Source organism: Jaculus jaculus, chromosome 8 (assembly GCF_020740685.1).
Source record: "Jaculus jaculus isolate mJacJac1 chromosome 8, mJacJac1.mat.Y.cur, whole genome shotgun sequence".
NCBI classification, from domain to species: domain Eukaryota; kingdom Metazoa; phylum Chordata; class Mammalia; order Rodentia; family Dipodidae; genus Jaculus; species Jaculus jaculus.
The window spans coordinates 43,265,048-43,283,888 of record NC_059109.1 but is presented as its reverse complement, the minus strand read 5'-3'; the positions used below and the strand labels follow the sequence as shown (position 1 = coordinate 43,283,888).

General features: G+C 39.9%; 1 protein-coding gene and 1 non-coding gene across 2 annotated transcripts in view; one reads left to right on the top strand and one right to left on the bottom strand.

The window, feature by feature from the left end:
* Window positions 1–18,841, top strand: part of Trim44 (tripartite motif containing 44) — a 142,213-nt gene that overhangs the window by 25,008 nt on the left and 98,364 nt on the right. The window contains exon 2 of the mRNA XM_045157291.1: window positions 14,804–14,881. Coding sequence (XP_045013226.1) covers window positions 14,804–14,881 — 78 coding nt within the window. The remainder of the gene's footprint in view (window positions 1–14,803; window positions 14,882–18,841) is intronic.
* Window positions 11,819–11,967, bottom strand: LOC123463012. Its single transcript, XR_006638634.1, has one exon. It is a non-coding gene; the product is annotated as a U12 minor spliceosomal RNA (small nuclear RNA).

Sequence of the window (18,841 nt, the reverse complement as noted above, 5' to 3'; positions counted from 1 at the left end):
ACCCATTCAGGTGTCTATTTTTTTTTCAGTTGCTTGTTTGTAATCTCTTGTATTTCATTCAGGCATTTGTTCATATCGTCTTAAGTTCATTATTGTGTTTGGAATTCTTTGGGATTTCTTTTAAGTAGCTCTATTGGGACTCTCTTCTTTGGAACTGGGCATTCTTGATAGGTATGTATTGTCTTGGCTTTTTATGTTACTTGTTTTGTGGTGGGGTTTGCCTATTTGGGGATAGTCCAATAGTCAAGTGGAGGACTCACACAGCTAGTAGCAATGTTAAGGGCCCAGTATAGAATAAGGAGTGGAGGGAGTAGACACACATGTGCAGAGGGCACTTAGGCAGTGGGGGAGGGGCACCCACGGGGAAGTATGTGGGGTCACAGGGATGTGGCATAGTGGTTATGAAAGGGGCTGCCTGAGTGGGATGATGTGAGTTCACTCACAGCAAGAACAGAAGGGTTACACCAAGAGAAGAGTATCTGCCCCTATAGGCACAGTTATAGAGGGTGCTTGAGGGCAGCAGACTCACCTCTGTGTATACTACTGGGCTGGTGGGAAGGACTCATAGGAATGAGCATGTATCATATGTGTGCATGTTCATGCATGAGCAGGCACATGTGTGTGTTTGTATATTTAAACCAGAGGACAAACCCAAGTGTCATCTTCAGGAATGCTATCTGCTTTCTTTTAGACTGGGTCTCTCAAGGGCTTGGAGCTCACCAATTAGGTTAGATAGCTGAGCAGGGAGCCCAAGGGGTCTTCCTGTTTCCACCTCCCTAGTTCTGGGATTGTAAGTGTATTCACCATGCCTGGCATTTTTACATGGGTACTTGGGGTCAAACTTAGATCCCCATGATGTGAGGCAAGTACCTTACCAATTCCACTATGTCCCCAAACCCCTAATTTCATTCTTCTGAATGTAGATATCTAGTTTCCCAGCCTGATTTGTTAAAGAGGCTGTCTTTTTGTCTAGCATATAGTTTTGACATTTTTATCAAAAATTCAGTGACTGAATTCTCTATTTTATTCCATGTCTATTTAGACACATGTCTATTTTTTGTATGAGTATAATGCTGTCTTTGTCACTATGGATCTGTAGCATAATTTGAGTTCAGATATTGTGATACCTCCAGCATTATTATTTCTGCTTAGGGTTGCTTTGGCCATCCAGTCTTTTGTATTTCATATGAATTTTAGGATTTTTTTCTGGTTTTTTGAAGAATATTATTGGAATTTTGATTGGGATTGCATGGAATCTGTAGGCCACTTTTGGTAATACAGACATTTTCACACTAGTAATTCTGTTGATCCATGAACACATGGAAGGTCTTTTCAATGTGCCTACATTTTTTCCAGTGTCTTAAAGTTTTTGTGTTAGAGGTCTTTCATCTCTTTAGTTAGGGTTATTCCTGTTTGGGTTTTTTTTTTTTTTTCAAAGCTTTTGTGAATGGAATGGGATATTTTACCTAAATTATTTCTTGGCAAGTTTATTATTGGTACTTAGATTTTTGAATGTTGATTTTTATATTCTACTACTTTCCTGGTCTAAATTTTCTGGTGGAGTCTTGAGAATCTTTTAAGTATAGGACAATGCCTTCTGCAAATAGGGGTAATTTTACTTCCTTTTGTTTCACACCTCTTATTTTAGCCTCCTATTTTATTTCTCTAGCTGTCTTCAAGTACTATGTAGCATGAGTAGAGGGAGTGAGCATTCTTGTCACACTCTAAATTTTAAAGGAAATGTTCTCTGTTTTCCCCATGCAGTATAATGTTGACTGTAAGTCTGACAAGCCTCCACTATGTTGATGTGCTCCTTATATTCCCGCTTTCAAGACTTATCCTGGGAGCATGATGAGTTTTGTCAAATGCTTTTCTGTACTAATTGAGAAGATCCTGAGATTTCTTTTAGTCTATTTATTGATTTGGGCATGTTGAGCCAACCTTGTATCCCTGGAATTAAACTGGCTTGGGCATGAGGTAAGGTCACTGTAATGTGTCTTGAATTTAATTTGAAAGTATTTTATTGAAAATTTTTGCATCTGTTCATCAGGGAAGTTGATAAATAGATTTCCTTGTTTGTTTTTCTGTCCTTATCCAATTTTGGTATCAGGGTAATACTGACTTAAAATGAATTTGGTTGTATTATTTTCCTTTATAGTTTGTTGAATTGCTTGAGAAGTTTGGTGTTAGGTTTCCTTAAATGTTTTATATAATTCAGCACTGTATTCATCTAGTCTTGGACTTTTCTTTGTGGGGACACTTAACTACTGTTTCAATCTTATTGCTGTTTGATATAGATTAAAATTGTTTATATTTTCTTCTTGATTTAATTTTGGTAGGTCAAATGTGTTTAAGAATGTATTTCTTCTAGGTTTTCCAGCTTTCTGGAATATGAGTTTTCAAATTATTTACTAATGATCTTATGGATTCCATTCTAACAATTTCATTTTCACCTCTTATTTTATTAGTGAGTCTTCATTTGTTTAGTTTCTTGAGTGGCTTGTCAGTCTTTTTTACCCTTTCAAAGAACCAACTCTTTTGTCCTATGTATTTTTTTTTTTTGGTTTTTCGAGGTAGGGTCTCACTCTGGTCCAGGCTGACCTGGAATTAACTCTGTAGTCTCAGGGTGGCCTTGAACTCACGGCGATTCTCCTACCTCTGCCTCCCGAATGCTGGGATTAAAGGCGTGCACCACCACGCCTGGCTTTTGTCCTATGTATTTTTTTTTTCAGTCTATATTTCTTGATTTCTACCCTGTTTTTTTTTTTTTTTTTTTGAAGTAGGATCTTGCTCTAGTTCAGGATGACCTGGAATTCACTGTGTTGTCTCAGGCTGTCCTCAAACTCACACCAATCCTCCACCTCCTGAGTACTGGCAGAAAGAATGGGTATGCCAGGACATCTAGCCTCTGCAAATGAACTCCAGATGCATGTACCACTTTGTGAATATGAGGAATCAAACTCCAGTTTTTAGGCTTTGTAGGCAAGCACCTTAACCACTGAGCTTTTCCTGCAGTCTTTTACCCTGTTCTTTTTCATTTCTTGCCATTTACTACATTTGAGCTTGTTTGGTTTACTAGAACTTTGGGTACATCATTAGGTTATTTACAGTCTGGTTTTTGTAGAATTATTTTATATATATATATATATTTTTTTAATTTTTATTTATTTATTTGAGAGCGACAGACACAGAGAGAAAGACAGATAGAGGGAGAGGGAGAGAATGGGCGCGCCAGGGCTTCCAGCCTCTGCAAACGAACTCCAGACGCGTGCGCCCCCTTGTGCATCTGGCTAACGTGGGACCTGGGGAACCGAGCCTCGAGCCGGGGTCCTTAGGCTTCACAGGCAAGCGCTTAACCACTAAGCCATCTCTCCAGCCCTATTTTTTATATTTTTATATATGTGTATAATGTATTTTGATCACATTCACTTGCCATTACCTTCTCTCACCTGCCCTCCAACTGCTGCTAAACCCCTTCATCTTTACGTCTGTCTAAATAGTCCTTCTTTGATGTGTGTGTGTGTGTGTGTGTGTGTGTGTGTGTGTGTATTTTGCTGTCCCACTGAGTTTAATTAGGATTGTGTGCATGAGCATGGGTAGGGTTATTTACCACAGCACTACTGAGGAAATGTTTCCATCTCCCCCAGCAACCATTAACTTCCATGAAACAGAAAATGGAAAAACTCATATGGGGTATGCTGTGAATGCAGTTAAAAATCATTTAGAGTGCATATGGAAATAATAAGTTAATGAGATAAAAAGTAAAGAAAGGGGAAAATAGAGGAGGAGATCAGTTAAATAGAATGGAGAAAGAAGAGAAGTGGAAAATGATGAGAACAGGAGATTACACAAATAGATAAAAATTTAAAAGTGCAAGGTTTCCCAGTGATGATAATGTTTGGAAATAAAATTTAATAACTGTAAAAAATGGGAATAAATAGCAAAAGCAGGGCTGGAGAGATGGCTTATCGGTTAAGGTACTTGCCTGCAGTGCCTAACAACTCATGTTCGAATCTACAGGTCCCATGTAAGCCAGAAGCACAGGGGTACAAGCGTGCAATATCTCACATGCATATAAGGGGGTACTTATGTCTAGAGTTCATTTGTAGTAGATAAAGGCACTGGCATGCTTGCTCACTCTTTCTGCCTTTTTTTTCTCTCTTTCTCAAAACATAAAAGTTAAGCATAAATGCTTAAAAAACCAGTAAGATGAAGTCATGATACTATTAAATGTATAGTAGAGGTGCTGAGTAGATAAATTAGCTTGTAAAGTGTTTGCCTTGCAATCATTAAGACCTGAGTTTAATCCCCCAAGCCCTTGTAAAAATGCTAGGCATGGTGACACATGCTTGTTATCCCAGCATTGGAAAGGCAGAAGTAGGAAGATCCTTTAGGCTTGCTGGCCATCCACTCTAGACTAATCAGTGAGCTCCAGGCCAATAAATGAAGCTGTGTCAAAAAACAATGGATGGTGCTGGGTGTGGCAGCACACATCTTTAATGCCAGCATTGGAGAAGCAGAAGTATGAGTTTGAGGCCACCCTGAGATTACATAGTGAATTCCAGATCAGCCCGGACCAGAGTGAAACCCTACTTCAAAAAACTTGAAAAACTTTTTTTTTTTTTTTTAAAAAGGTGGATGGTATACCTGAGGAAGGGCACCAAGGATGTCTTCTGGGCTACACATATGCATGTGTTTGTATCTGTGCACAAAAATACATGTACATATAAAAAGTATAATAGAAACAAAGGAGAGGAATACTGGGAGCAAAAGAGAAAAAAAGGGGGGGGATAAAATAAAGGAAAATAAAAAGATTGCCCTATGATGAATAAAAGTATAAAAATTAGATGATAATATAGAGGGTTATATAGTATGTAATTTTAGACATAATCATTTTAATATGCTAAAGTAAAAATACAGAAAATGTAGCAAAAAGACAAAAGTGGTGGCACAAAGGTAGAAAAAAATATGAACACAACAAAAGACACAGTGTTTGCACAGGATTTTTCCTGCATCGTCAAAAAGATTGCAGATTGCCAGTTATATGCATAAAGTAAGACGGATTCAGTGGAGCTTGTAGACTTCCAGTGTTTCCCAATTTTTGGTGGCCTTGAGCCTGAGTTGAACTGATGTTCGCCTCATCTGTCTTCATTTGAGCGCATTCCCTTTGTATCCCAAAGGCTTCTGCTTCACTATACTTAGCTTTGTAATCTGTGAGTTGGGCAGGTTGTCCCTCCCACCTGAAACTCCTGTGGGTGGCTCACATTCTAGCTAGTATGGTGGAGGGGGAAGTGCACTACAACACTAAAATTTGTACAGGCAGAGGACCAATCTTCATACTTTCAAACCCATTAATACTAATCATCCTGCTGTGAATGTCAGGGGCTTCGGAGTTGTCAGGCTGGTGGCTCCACGAGTTGTTCTACCCACTGCCCATAGACTCAAGATTATCACACTCAGGAACTGTTTTCAGTTGATGAGCTCTGCTGCCCGCTGAGCACTGGACTGTTCCCCTACACAGTTCATTTTGCTGTCTGAGCTGAGCCTCCTGTCCCCTACATTTTTCAGTTTGTCAGTACCTGGCCCTTCCACTTTCCACACCTGCCTCCCCTCCCACTTTTCTCTCTTCTTGGGACTGTGCAAATTAAATTGATACTCTCTGCCTTATGACTGTTGCCCTTTCTAGGACTGTAGGGTATCTTAGATTAAAACAATAAGCTCCTTCTCAAGATAGTGGCCAACCACTGGCCCTTAAGTCTTAATGTAAAAAAAAAAAAAAAAAATCCTCTCCATTGCTGATTTTTCTGCAAGAGGAATCACTGTCTCACCAAAACTTGCAACTGGGGATTTGAGGCTGTGAGACCTCTGGGCTTGTCTTGTAGATAGGAGTGCCCCTTCCCTGCCAGCGAGCTGCTAGGCTAGATTTGTGTTGGCTTGGATTCTTTTCCCTGCATCACTTTTGATTTATTCTACTTTTGTGAATTTCAGAAATTCTCCCTCCCCCCTTCTCTCTCTGGAATAGAGTCTATTTTTTCTTACCCTGATTCTTCTCCTTTAGTAGAGCACAAGAAGGCAACTTCTAGGCCACTTCTTAGCTGGCAATTCTTTCCTGTTTTTAAATGTTGTAGGCAATTTAAAATTCTGGTGTTGGGGAAATGAGCAAGAGTGGTGCTTTCTCAGTGAGCCGGATATCAGAACAAGGGTGAAGGAGATAGACACTGAGGACACCCAACACCTACCAAACCATAGATCCAGAGGCTCCTAAGTGCCCATCACTGTAGTAGACTTAAAATACACATCATGGCTCAGGGAGTTTTACAGAAGAGGGAGCGGAAAGATTGTTAGAGCCACATGTTGGGACATTATAACAGAGATAGTGCTTCCCCCCCCATAAATGACTGCTGTCCCCACAGTGCATGACCCACAATCCCCATGAGGATGATCTGTATCCCCAATGAGGAGGGCCTCTTTGGAAAAAAAGCAGAGATGAGGTCAAGGATGGGACCAACATGTGTTGTTTCCATACTAAGTATGTCCACAACTAATAAAAATAAGTTTAAAAAATTCCATTGTGATATGTGGACCACTATTAAAAGCAAAGGCAACCAACTCTATAGACTACAGGCTGCCAGCTTGTAGCTCCTAGTCTGGTCCATCTCCTCATTTGAAGATGGAGAAATAGAAACCCAAAGACTAAATGACTTTTCTGTGTTCACACAGCAGTTAGTGGCAAAGCTAGGAACAGAACCTGGATCTCTTGGGCAACTTAAAACATTTATCAGAATTTGAAGAAAGGTAGTATGCACCCCCTGAAATATTCATGGTAGTACAAATTCTGTATATGGTTTGAGGGATTTTAGACCACCTGAAACCTATATGTGTACTCTATATAAAGAACCTTTTTACCTGTTGTTCAGTCATTTGCAGTATAACAAGAATATGCTGCAGTCTTTACATGTAGGCAAATGGATGGGAAAAGACATTTGAAGTAGGAGACCTGAGATCTTCCTCCTTTCTTACCTCTGTTCTTCCCTCTTCTGTCCGTTTCTTTTTTTCTCTTTCTTCCTTTTCCATTTATGTACTAAATCTTAATTATACAACCGTTACTACACTAAACAAAATCTCAAATCTTTTTGCAACTATGCCCAATGCTAGCCCCAGAAATTCATGTAAATATTCATCATTGAAAATAGTTGTATAAAGCATTTAGCAAAATTAAAAAATTTCCAACGTACATCTGCCATAATTGTAAGCACATATATTTATTCTCTTTATTTACTATGCCATATTCCATAGTTTGTTAATTTCATATTGTTTATCCATTCACTGTTGAATGTTTAGGGTATTTATAGTTTTTCATTATTACAACTAATGTTGTAATGAATAATTTTGAGCAGACCCCCTTAATTCATGTCTCAGTGTTTCTCAGGGGAAGGAGAATTGCCCTTAATATGATGTTAGAATAACATTTCTGTTTTGTATTTACACATGCAAAGGACATATGCAATTTCCCCAAAGTTCCTTAACACTTGATATTGTCAAATTAAAATATTTTTAGCCTTATGGGAAAGGAAAGCCTTTTTAATTGTCAGTAAACTTGAGCATCTTTTTTGGCATGCTCATCAGCTCAGCCATTTTAATTTTTTAAAGTTTAATTTATTTATTCGAGAGAGAGGGAAAGAGAATGGGCATGTCAGGTCTTCTAGCCACTGCAAATTCCAGATGCATGTGCTATCTTGTACATCTGGCTTATGTAGGTCCTGGAGAATCTAACCTAGGTCCTTTGTTTTTGCAGGCAAGTGCCTTAACCGCTAAGCCATCTCTCCAGCCGCATTTCATTTTCTGTTCACACCTTTGTTAGGGGTTCGTTGACTGACTTGGCTTTTTATTACTGATTTCTAAAAATTTCTTCATTTTTGTCACATGTTGATATAGGTCTCTTCTGTCATACATGTTTCAAATTGTTTTCATTTCCTTCTATTAAAAAATATTTATTTGAGAGAGACAAAGGCAGATAGAGAGAGTGGGTATGCCAGGGTCTCTAGCCACTGCAAACAAACTGCAGATGAACACACTACCGTGTGCATCTGGCTTACATGGGAACTGGGTAATTAAATCTGGGTCCTTAGGCTTTCCAGGCAAGCACCTTAACCTCTAAGCCATCTCTCCAGCCCCTCATTTCCTTCTTTGTGTGATTCTTTTTTTCAAGGACTACTTCCATGATTTGGAGGACATCACTTATTTGACTTCCAGTAAAACCGCTTTTCTCTGTTGTAAAGCAAAAATACGCTATCTCTTCATTATTGTTTCACTGTGAAATGCAGTGTAATAGACAGCCTCAGGCAGTTGGGAGGAACTTCCAAACCAGGCATAGTTATGGAGGATATTTATTGAAGCTTACTGATCCAGGGGAAGTTCCATAATGGCAGAAGAAGCTGGCCCGCTTTCACAGGTCCAAGTAGAGAGATAGAAGCCACCAACATCATAAGCAAGCATGCTCCTCAAACTCCAGGCAAAGCTCAGGCACTTTGTATATCTTTAGACTAGAATTCCATATCTACCTCCTCCAGCCAGGCGGCTATAGATCTAAATTACAAACTTTTCTAAAATCCTGAACATGAGCTGGGTGTGGTGACACATGCCTTTAATCCCAGCACTCAGGGGAGGCAGAGGTAGGAGGATCGATTGCTGTGAGTTCAAGGCCACCCTGATACTACATAGTGAATCCCAGGTCAGTCTGGGCTAGAGCGAGACCCTACCTCGAAAACAACAACAACAAAACATCCTGAACATATTGGGGGCCATCCATTCAAACAGCCAGTGAATGGGTACACAAGGTTTGTGATCTTGAGTTCTGCATTTGATTTCCATTAGCTATTTTTCTTAGTTGCAAAATGAGAATGCACTAATTTTAAGGCCACCAAGAGAGCATATGAAAATTCTTAGGAGAATGTCTGCAGAGAAGTCATTTTGTTCTTCCTAGGAGTCAGTCTTCATGTCCTCAGAGTGATCCAGTTCTGTCTGATCAGCATAGCACTTTGTTTCTTTATTCTGCATTCTCTCAGGGGAAGAAATAAATGCATAAAGTAAGGTGTGACCGTGTTGAGCTGTGTTCTTGGAATGTAGTGTGAGGACATCAGGAAAAGCCCACTTCTGCACCAGTCATGGTGCTTACCCCAAGGTTGACATGGTTGAATCTGGTCATATATGGGACCAAATTTCTACAAGGCAAGAATTCACCTTCCTTCAGTTGTGCTCTCGTCCAGTTCTCAGTTAGAACCCAGGTTTCAGAGGAAGCTGTTGTGACCCAGTACACTCTGTTCTTTTTATCTGTTAATTAAAAATTGCCCTCAGCAGTCAATCAACTGAAGCATGATACAACTGTGTGAGTTAGGGTTACTTGCATTCAGGTATTATCCTGCACACCTTAATGCCTTATGTCCCATGTTTTTGACTCTGTCTGTCTCTTTATAGATTACTAAGTACCCTGTGGTCAAGTTGATAGGTAAACATCCTTAGCCTGTTTTCAGGGTCTGTAGAGCCTGTTCCTGAGTTTAGCTGTCTAGAAATGGATCAAACCATTGAATTCTAACATACACACAAAATAAAGAAAATATGTATGTGTGTGTGTGGTATGTGCTGTTTGAGAAGGGTATTCTCAGAGCTTGCACTGTAGCTTGTAAACCTGTGCACATGGACTCCAAGAGTGCACAGGACTATGTGGGTAATAATAGCAGGGGATGGGCATGGGGCAGCCATAGGCCAGGGGCCTCTATTTTGACTCTTACACCAGCTCTACAGTGGTCTCATCTACCATGAAGATCCCTTCTGTTGTAATTATGGCAGAAGAGGGCACATTAGGAAGATTTTTCTTCACCACTCATTTTGAGACAATATAGCAGGTTGAACATTAAGTCCAGTTAATATCCTGTGAAATCTGCGAGTGAGCTGGAGACTTAGAGAGTGGGTGAGTTACTGGAGGGAGGCTCTCTCAGGTGCCTTTGTGTCTCCCTGGGGCTGTGGATGCTGACATGACTCTGTGAACAGGAGGAAGGATTCTGCTGACACAGTACATTTTCGTGAAAGGAGGCCAAACAGTTCCCTTATCTTTCTATACAAGGCCTATTGCCTGCATGCAGGCTGTCTGCGGCTTAGGGATTCCTTCTTTCTTTTCTGAAGGGTTTAAAGGCACAGTTTGGTGAACTCCTGTCTGTTTTCTAGAGCCGGGGGGAAATCATAATATGTCAGGGTACTTACTGAATAGCTTAAAATGGGTGCTGGCAGCTGAGATGTAGGGAAGAGAGCTTTCCAGGGACAAGTGACCTGTTTGTTCAGCCAATAAGAAACAGCTAAGAGAAATGATATCATCAGCAGGCTTTTTGTCAAATTTTCTTGTAAAAGCAGGATTTGTATCTGGCATCTTAACCTTTTTTTATTTTTGTTTTTTTGAGGTAGGGTATCACTGTAGCTCGGGCCGACCTGGAATTCACTATGTAATCTCAGGGTGGCCTCGAACTCAGGTGATTCCTGACTCTGCCTACTGGGATTAAAGGTGTGTGCCACCACACCCAGCCCTTTTTTTTGTTTTTGTTTTTCAAGGTATGGTCTCACTCTAGCCCAGGTTGACCTATAATTCACTGTGTAGTCTCAGGGTGGCCTTGAACTCATGGTGATCCTCCTACTTTTGCCTCCCGAGTGCTGGGATTAAAGGCATGTGCCACCATGCCCAGCCATAATGACCCCTTTTTTGAAAAAAGCATACTCCCTGGCATGTGACTTCTAGATGTCTATCCCCAAATATCAGCTGTGAGAGCAGATACAGTCAAAACCTAAACAAGTGGAAAAATCAAGGGCAGTTTGAAGCATTATTTATAAAACAGAAATTATTGGATTTTAGAACCACAACTAGAGTAGGGATATGATGTGAGTTGTGATCAGAAAGCACATCTAAAGCAGGTATTGGTCACAATCATGTGACATTGGGCCTTATTCAGTATAATTTTGGGAGGTGAAGGAGGTTAGAGGGAGAAGATTTAGCCACTGGTACATTTTAATCCATATAATGAGGTCTTCCATTTTTCTTATTTTGGAAGAATTGAAATTGGTTCTACAAATTTGGAAACTATCTTGTCATTGATCTAGTAGCCAATTTGGAGTAAGGGATACTTTTTAAAGTATGTGTGTGTGTGTGTGTGTGAGAGAGAGAGAGAGAGAGAGAGAGAGAGAGAGAGAGAGAGAGAGAGAGAAAGAGAAAGAGAATATGGGCATGCCAGTTGCTCTCATCACTGCAAATGAATTCCAGACTCATGCACATCTGGTGGACGACCCTGGTTTGATTCCCTGGTACCCACAGATAGCCGGAGTCGCACATGCCTCCGAAGTTCATTTGCAGAAGCTAGAGGTGCCCATTCTCCATCTCTGCTTCAAATAAAAAAGAAAAGTGTGCTTTATGTTATTAAAATAAAATAATAATAAAAAGAGTCCTCAGCTCTCAGCCTCATTAACTGGGAACCACACTTGTCACAGCATAGAAAGGCCAGCTCACAAATCCACTTCTTTCTTTTAAAAATAAATTTATTTATTTTATTTATTTGAGCAAGAGAGACAGATAGAGAGAGAATGGAAATGCAGGGCCTCTAGCCATTGCAAACAAACTCCAGGCACATGCTCCACCTTATGCATCTGGCTTTATGTGGGTCCTTGGGGAATCAAACTTGGGTTCTTTGAGAGCTTTGTAGGTAAGCACCTTAGTTGTTAAGCTATCCCTCCAGCCCACAAATGCACTTATTATTCTTTGTCTTTTGATAACAAAGGGGGATGGGCAGATTGCAACACCTAGGCATCCCCCAAAGTAGGCAGGTCACTCTCAGGAGCAGCCTTTACCTGCTCAATAATTTGTCTCATTAGCATTGAGGACTCGGGTGTTACCCTGAATTGTTATTTTCCTTACTCATAAGTTTAAGGCATCGAGTAAGAGATATTTGTAACACTTGTTTATTGATATATTTCTTAATTGTTCCATCTCCCACAAAAATAACTATCTTCTTGATGCTCCTGTTTCCTCACTGTAAAAGGAGTGGTCTTATACTATCTTATAGAGCTGTTGAGGTAAGAAAGCAATTTAGTTTTTGTGACTTTAGGTTTTGCCACACATGTATAGCATGCTAATACTAGGCTATTTATGTCTTAAAAATATATGCCCAGGTATTTATTTGTTCTCTGTACATTTTAAAAAATATTTTTATTTATTTATTTGCAAGGAGAGAGGGAGAGAGAAGATGCCAGGGCCTCCTGGTGCTGCAAACAAACTCCAGATGCATGTGCCACTTTGTGTATCTGGCTTTACATGGATACTGGTGAATCAAACCAGGGTTGTTTGGCTTTGCAGGCAAGTGCCTTAACTACTGAGCAATTTCTCCAGCTCATTTTTTTGTTTGTTTTTAATACAACAGAACTGAAGAAATACAGAGATTAAAAAAAAAATAACTGGTATCTTTAAGGAACATCATGATGGAAATGGGCAACATTAATGAAACTCATACTGGAAGCCAGGAGTGGTGGCACACACCTTTAATCCCAGCACTCAGGAGACAGAGGTAGGAGGATCACCATGAGTTCAAGGCCACACTGAGAATACTGATTGAATTTCAGGTCAGTCTGGGCTAGAGAGAGACCCTACCCCCAAGTGCCCCCCCCCCAAAAAAAAGAAACTTGTTTGATTCTCTTTACCAGTGCTGGGTTCTCTTCTAAGCTCCTTTAGTGTTTAATCTTGGTACAGATTGTGGTTTGCTCCATTTTCTAGCTCAAAAAATAGTGAAACAGAATGGTAAAGTGACTTGCCTAAGGCCATACAGTTGTTGGGATTTGTATCCTTGCTTACCAAGACAGGAGTCACTAGCTACATGTAGCTTTTGAGTACTTGAAAAGTGGCTAGTCCAGGTTGAATTGGGCTACAATGAGAATAAACACTAAATTTCAAAGACTCTATAGTAGAGAGAAGAAATTTAAAAAATGACTTTTTTGGTTTTTATTTATTTGGTGGTAGAATTGCTGGAGAGGTGGCTTCAGTGGTTAAGGGCTGTCTGTCCTGATTCAGTTCCCCACCCATGTACAGCTGGATACACAGAGTGGCTCATGCATCTAGAGTTTGTTTGTAGTGGCAAAAGGCCCTGGCACAACCATTTTTCTCTTTCTCTTCTTGCAAATAATAAATAAACCTATTTTTATAAATTTTAAAAAAGAGAATGTTGTAGTTACCTTCTAATTGCTAGGACAAGCACCTGACCAGAAGCCGTTTATGGGAAGGAAGGACTTGTTTCAGGCTTATGGGTTCTAGAGGAAGCTTCATCATGGCAGAAAAAGCTGGCTCACTTCATCACCTATGCATAGCTCAAGCTGGCTCTGAACACATCTACTGTAGGGCTGGACTCAATCCCAAGGCCCGCCCCCAGGACACACTTCTTCCAATAGAGCCTCACTTTCTAAAGACTTCCATTAACAGAAAGTTCAGTCACAAACCCCTGATGCTATTGGTGCATGACATTCAAACTACCACTACCACATTCTGCCTCTAGTTCCATACACTAAGGACCATATCAATGCAAATTACATTCAGTCCAACTTCAAAATTCCCCATAGTCTTTAAGTCCAATGTCTCATTCAGGATGCTAGGTAGTCTCTTAGCTGTGAGCTTTATATAATCAAAACGCAAGTTACGCACTTCCAACACATAATGATACAGAGTAAGCACCCCATTGCAAAAAGGAGACACAAGGAGAGACTGGACCAATGCAAGATCCATAACCAGCAGGCACACATCAGATGTCTGCAGTTCCAAGTCTGACATTTGTAACTTGAGGCTATAGTGACATTACCTCAAACCACCACAGACAGTTTATAAGTAAAGAAAAGAGGAAGTGGGCCAGAACTGAGAGGAAGGTTAGGAGCTCAATGGCCATGGCCTCATGTTGAAATCACTTGTTGCTGAAATTGTAGACATGATTTAAATAAAATTAATTTCAAATTTTTATAGATGCTATAAAATAAGATTGCATAGAGTTTTGTGTTTTATTTTTACCTTTGGGGAGCTGATATTTCATCCTGATTAGACTACTTCTAAATCATTATGCTGTAATAATAACAGGTGACATGCAGAGCACTTACTATGTACCATATACACTGCTAATATTTCTGTAAACATTATTTCAATTAAACTTCCTCATAGTTGTTTTCATTATCCCCATTGTGTAACAAGGGAGAAGATTTTAAGAAACCCAGTAATTTGTCTCAGGTTAGTCAACTACTTAATGACAGACTCATATTTGAAACCTTATGTCTGACTGGAAAACCTTGTGCTTTTAACCAGCATGTTATAATTCCATATCATTTCAATCTTAGCTGTTTTATCCTTATAAGTATTTAATGCTACATACTTCTGACACATAACACTTCAAAATAAAGATCAGTATGTCAGAGATGTTAGTGGGTCTTGCAGAACCTTTGTCGTCCGTGAGCATAAGCACAGCTGAGTCTGGGAGGAAGCGGTAAAGTCAGTCTGTAAAATTACATCTACTTTTCATTTCAGTCAGTCACTTAGGTCATTGGACAACTTTGTTCGGACTCTCTTTGTCTAAAGAGAAAAAGAGGACAAGCAGTATAGCTTTTTCAGTTGTTAGGTCTCTTGACTGATGGGAAGAAAAACTTGCTTTCCAGCTCACTGTTCTCACTGTCCTCCGAAATGTCGTTTGTTCAGAGGGGTCAGTGAAATGCCATCTAGTCACCTTTGTCTTTTTTTTTCTTCTAGAGCAAGGACTCTGGCGGATTGAAGGCAGCTATGATAGAGTTGGTGGAAAGGTTGAAGTTCAAGAGCTCAGACCCTAAAGTAAGTATTGTTTTGAAATTGATTGGGTGTTGGTACCCCAAGCATTTTGTTCTTCTGCCAAATTCAAGGGGTGCTAATGATCATCCATCTGATCTGAACATTAAGATCTAATTAAGCCTGCCCATCAAAACAGAGTTCTATTATGCCTGAAGAAAAGTCATCTATTTTCCCCTTCTCAGTTTTATGACTTCAACACATAATCATTAATTCGTTTCCCTGAACTGCAGAGAAGTGCATTTTTAATCTTTCTTTGCTAGACCTTTGAAACTTCTGTCTTCTGTATTCATTAAATCCAGCCAAAGGCGTCTCAGATACTGACTGGCATAATGCTAAGTACTGGAACAAGATCCAGACCAACCAGTTGGTGTTCAATACTAATATAGGGAACCAGCTGCCCTGAGCATGTGTTTGTCCTCGTGACCTGGAGTATGGTCTGGGAAATAGTTTAAAGCACTCAACATTTTTGCAAGATGTTGGTGGTTAGCAGGTTGATATTCTAGGAGAGACCATATTTGACTAGAGAAGGCTGGGAACTGAACATGCCAGAGGGATTATGACTAGAAGATTCCCCTCTTCTTCCCACTGTGTCTTAGTGTAGCACTGCCTGGCATTGGGACCAGCTGGCTGTGCTTCAGCCTCAACCCGTCTCTCACAGTAAAGCATGATTCTACTTTTGTGTGTCTCCTCCCCCCACATCCTTCATACAGTAAGACTACCTACTGAGATCCAGACCTTATGGTAGGGGCCTTCACACTACAATTCAGTAGCATTGCATACAGTTACAGTACTGTGCAACCATCACGTCCCATCTCCAGTGTATTTTCTTAATTCCAAACTGACACTCTGTATTCATTAAACACTGGTTTCTCATCCCCTCCTCCTATACATGCTTCTGATGGCTGCAGAAACACTGGAGTTTAATATTCCTGTTGTGTTTATTTTACTTAAAGGATGCTGAGGTTTAGAGAAGTAGGGTTATTTGCTTCAAATCTAGTATATTGTTGAGGTAGAATTCAAACTGACTCCAGTATCTATTTCATGTCATGCTGCAAATAAAGTCCTGGGTATCATTTTCTTTCTACAGTGTAATCACATTGTGCCTGACTTTTCTAAGCTGAAACACCACAATGTGTGAGAGCCCTAGACAGTGATGGGCTTTTCAAGGGTGCCCATAAGGACTTAACTTCATCTTAGGTACATATGTGCACGCTCCACCCTTTTACAGAACTTCAAGCCCATCTTAGTTTACCGTGTGCATATGCTGCACATACTTGGGGCCAGCTTGAAGAAAGGTGAACATAAGTGCAGAATGACTGCCAGATTAGGGGAGGCCACTTAAAAATAAACGGTTTCGGGCTGGAGAGATGGCTTAGCGGTTAAGCACTTGCCTGTGAAGCCTAAGGACCCCGGTTCGAGGCTCGGTTCCCCAGGTCCCACGTTAGCCAGATGCACAAGGGGGCACACGCGTCTGGAGTTCGTTTGCAGAGGCTGGAAGCCCTGGCGCGCCCATTCTCTCTCTCTCCCTGTATCTGTCTTTCTCTCTGTGCCTGTCGCTCTCAAATAAATAAATAAAAAATTAAAAAAAAAAACGGTTCCTAAAAATATTTGCCTAGAAATACTGATTTCTTCTGAGAGAATCCTTAAGTTTCATATCTGTTCTGTTTTTTTAGCACCCAATCAGACCCTTCTTGAATTCAGACTTTGACTACCTGTTATTTCATGGCACAGTTGCTTTACATAGAAGCATTGATTGAGTCCTGGAGGACTGAGCACTATCTGGTGATTCCTCTACATGTCCCTGAAGCATCACAAAGCTTCAGTTGTCCAAACACTGAAGCCTACTGGGGATTGAGTTAGCTTTTTACTTTAATTATTTTTTTTATTTTGCTTAGGTGTGGTTTGCTGGTATACCTACATGTATGTGCCCATGGGGCATCCCATGTGCTCACCTACTGTGGGGTATGCTTACCAGTGGTGGCTGGAGCACACTGTTAGGTGGGAGGCTCTATTGCTTTTCCACACATTCTTACTTGATGTTATGAAGTCTCTTACTGATTCCCCAGAGCTTGCCTTTTTACCCCACCAGCTGCAGCAATTCTTGGGTCTCTGCTCCTCTACAGTACTGGAATTTCAGACACATGTGGCCATGCCCTGCTGTTTATGTGAGTCATGGGCATCAAACCGGTCTCTGGCATCCTGAAGCTTGCACAGGAAGTGCTCTTACCACTGAGCCATCACTCTAGCTCATCTTTGAACTCTTAAGTTTTGCCAAAGAGTAGTAGATGCCTAGGTTACCTGTTTTCATATGTGTGTGTATGTATGTATATATGTATGTGTGTGTGTGTGTGTGTATATATGGCATATAATCATAAATAAAAGGTAAAATTATTTTCCCCAAATTAACCTCAGGTACTGACAATTTGGAATATAAATTTCTATATGTTTTTATTTTTAAAAAATTATAAGAAATATATTGTACCTATGTTTTGAAGTGACTTTTCATTATGCAGAATACTCTCAAAATCCTCATTTTTATAATTAATTCTTCTTAATGTGATGCTTCCTTTTATCCAAAATTTGTCACACTTTGTTTCTAGATAAGTGGTTTTTAAAGTACATTGTATATAACAGAGTGCTGAGCCCACCCTCAGAATTTTTGATTCATTTTATCTCGATTGACCTGAGAGTTCCCTTTCTATCATAATTCCAGACAATGCTGATAGTGATTCAGAGACCATACTTTGAGAACCACTTTTCTGACCACTGAGCTACTTTTATTCCTGCTCATTTTGGATGTTTTAAACATGTTTCTACTTTTGCGTGTCTCCTCTTCCACATCCTTTATAAAGTAAGACTACCTACTGAGATCCACACCTTATGCTAGGGAGTTCATACTATAACTCAGTAGCATTACATACAGCTATGCTAAGTTAATTTTAATTTTGCAAAATAATATATAATATATACTATATATTATATATTATATATTATATTGTAATGTATAATATATATTTTACAAACCTACATATATTACATCTATATGTATTACATATATATGTAGGTTTGTAAAACAAAATAAGCCCAGGTAACTGGAAAGTCAGCTCTGTCTGCCTAAGAGAACAGGATTGCTTTACAGCATCATTGCCAACAGGAATAGCAAAGCCAGAATGAAGGAAGGAGGTTTGAGTCATGATTTAGGCTGATCAAAGACTGTGCCATCCTTCCAGGAATAGACTGAGTTCTAAAACTGGAGGAACAGTAGGGCATATCAAATCTGAGCTACTAGCAGTGACCATAAGGAAGAGTCAGAGGGAATGTGGTACTGAACCAGATGAAGCTGTGTACATGCCTGCTACTATGGTAATCCCTGTTTTAAAAGATGCAGAATTTCCTACATTGAGAATAAGGATCACTTTTAATGATAGGTTTTAATGTAGAAATGGTTATTAGCAGTTACTCTTTTAAATAATAAACTTTCCACGTGTTTGACATGATTCAGTTTGTAAAAATTTCTTTGCTAGCCAAGTTTTGAGAAACATCTGTTATACAAAACAGAATTTTTGTCTGAGGATTTCTTCACATTTATTCTAATCATTTAGAAATTAACAGATGTGGTCTAGTATAGCATGGTGCCAAAAGCCTTCTCTTATACCACATGGGATGCTGAAGCATCAGGATTGTAAATTCAAGGCAAGCCTGGACTGCATGTCGGGTTCTAGGCAATCTTGGACTACAAACTGAGGCTCTCAGAAACAAAACAAGCAAAAAGCTGCAGTCAGTCCAGTCCGTGTATATGACAGTGGTGGTATAGGGACTGTTTTCTTTTGCATGTGTGTGGGTGTGTAGTAGGTATGTATGGTGTATGCATGTGTGCATGTGCAGATGCAGCACCCTATGCGTTCCAGCAGACTAACCCTTCCATTGTATCTTGTATCTGCTTGTTTCCTTGAGATGAATTGA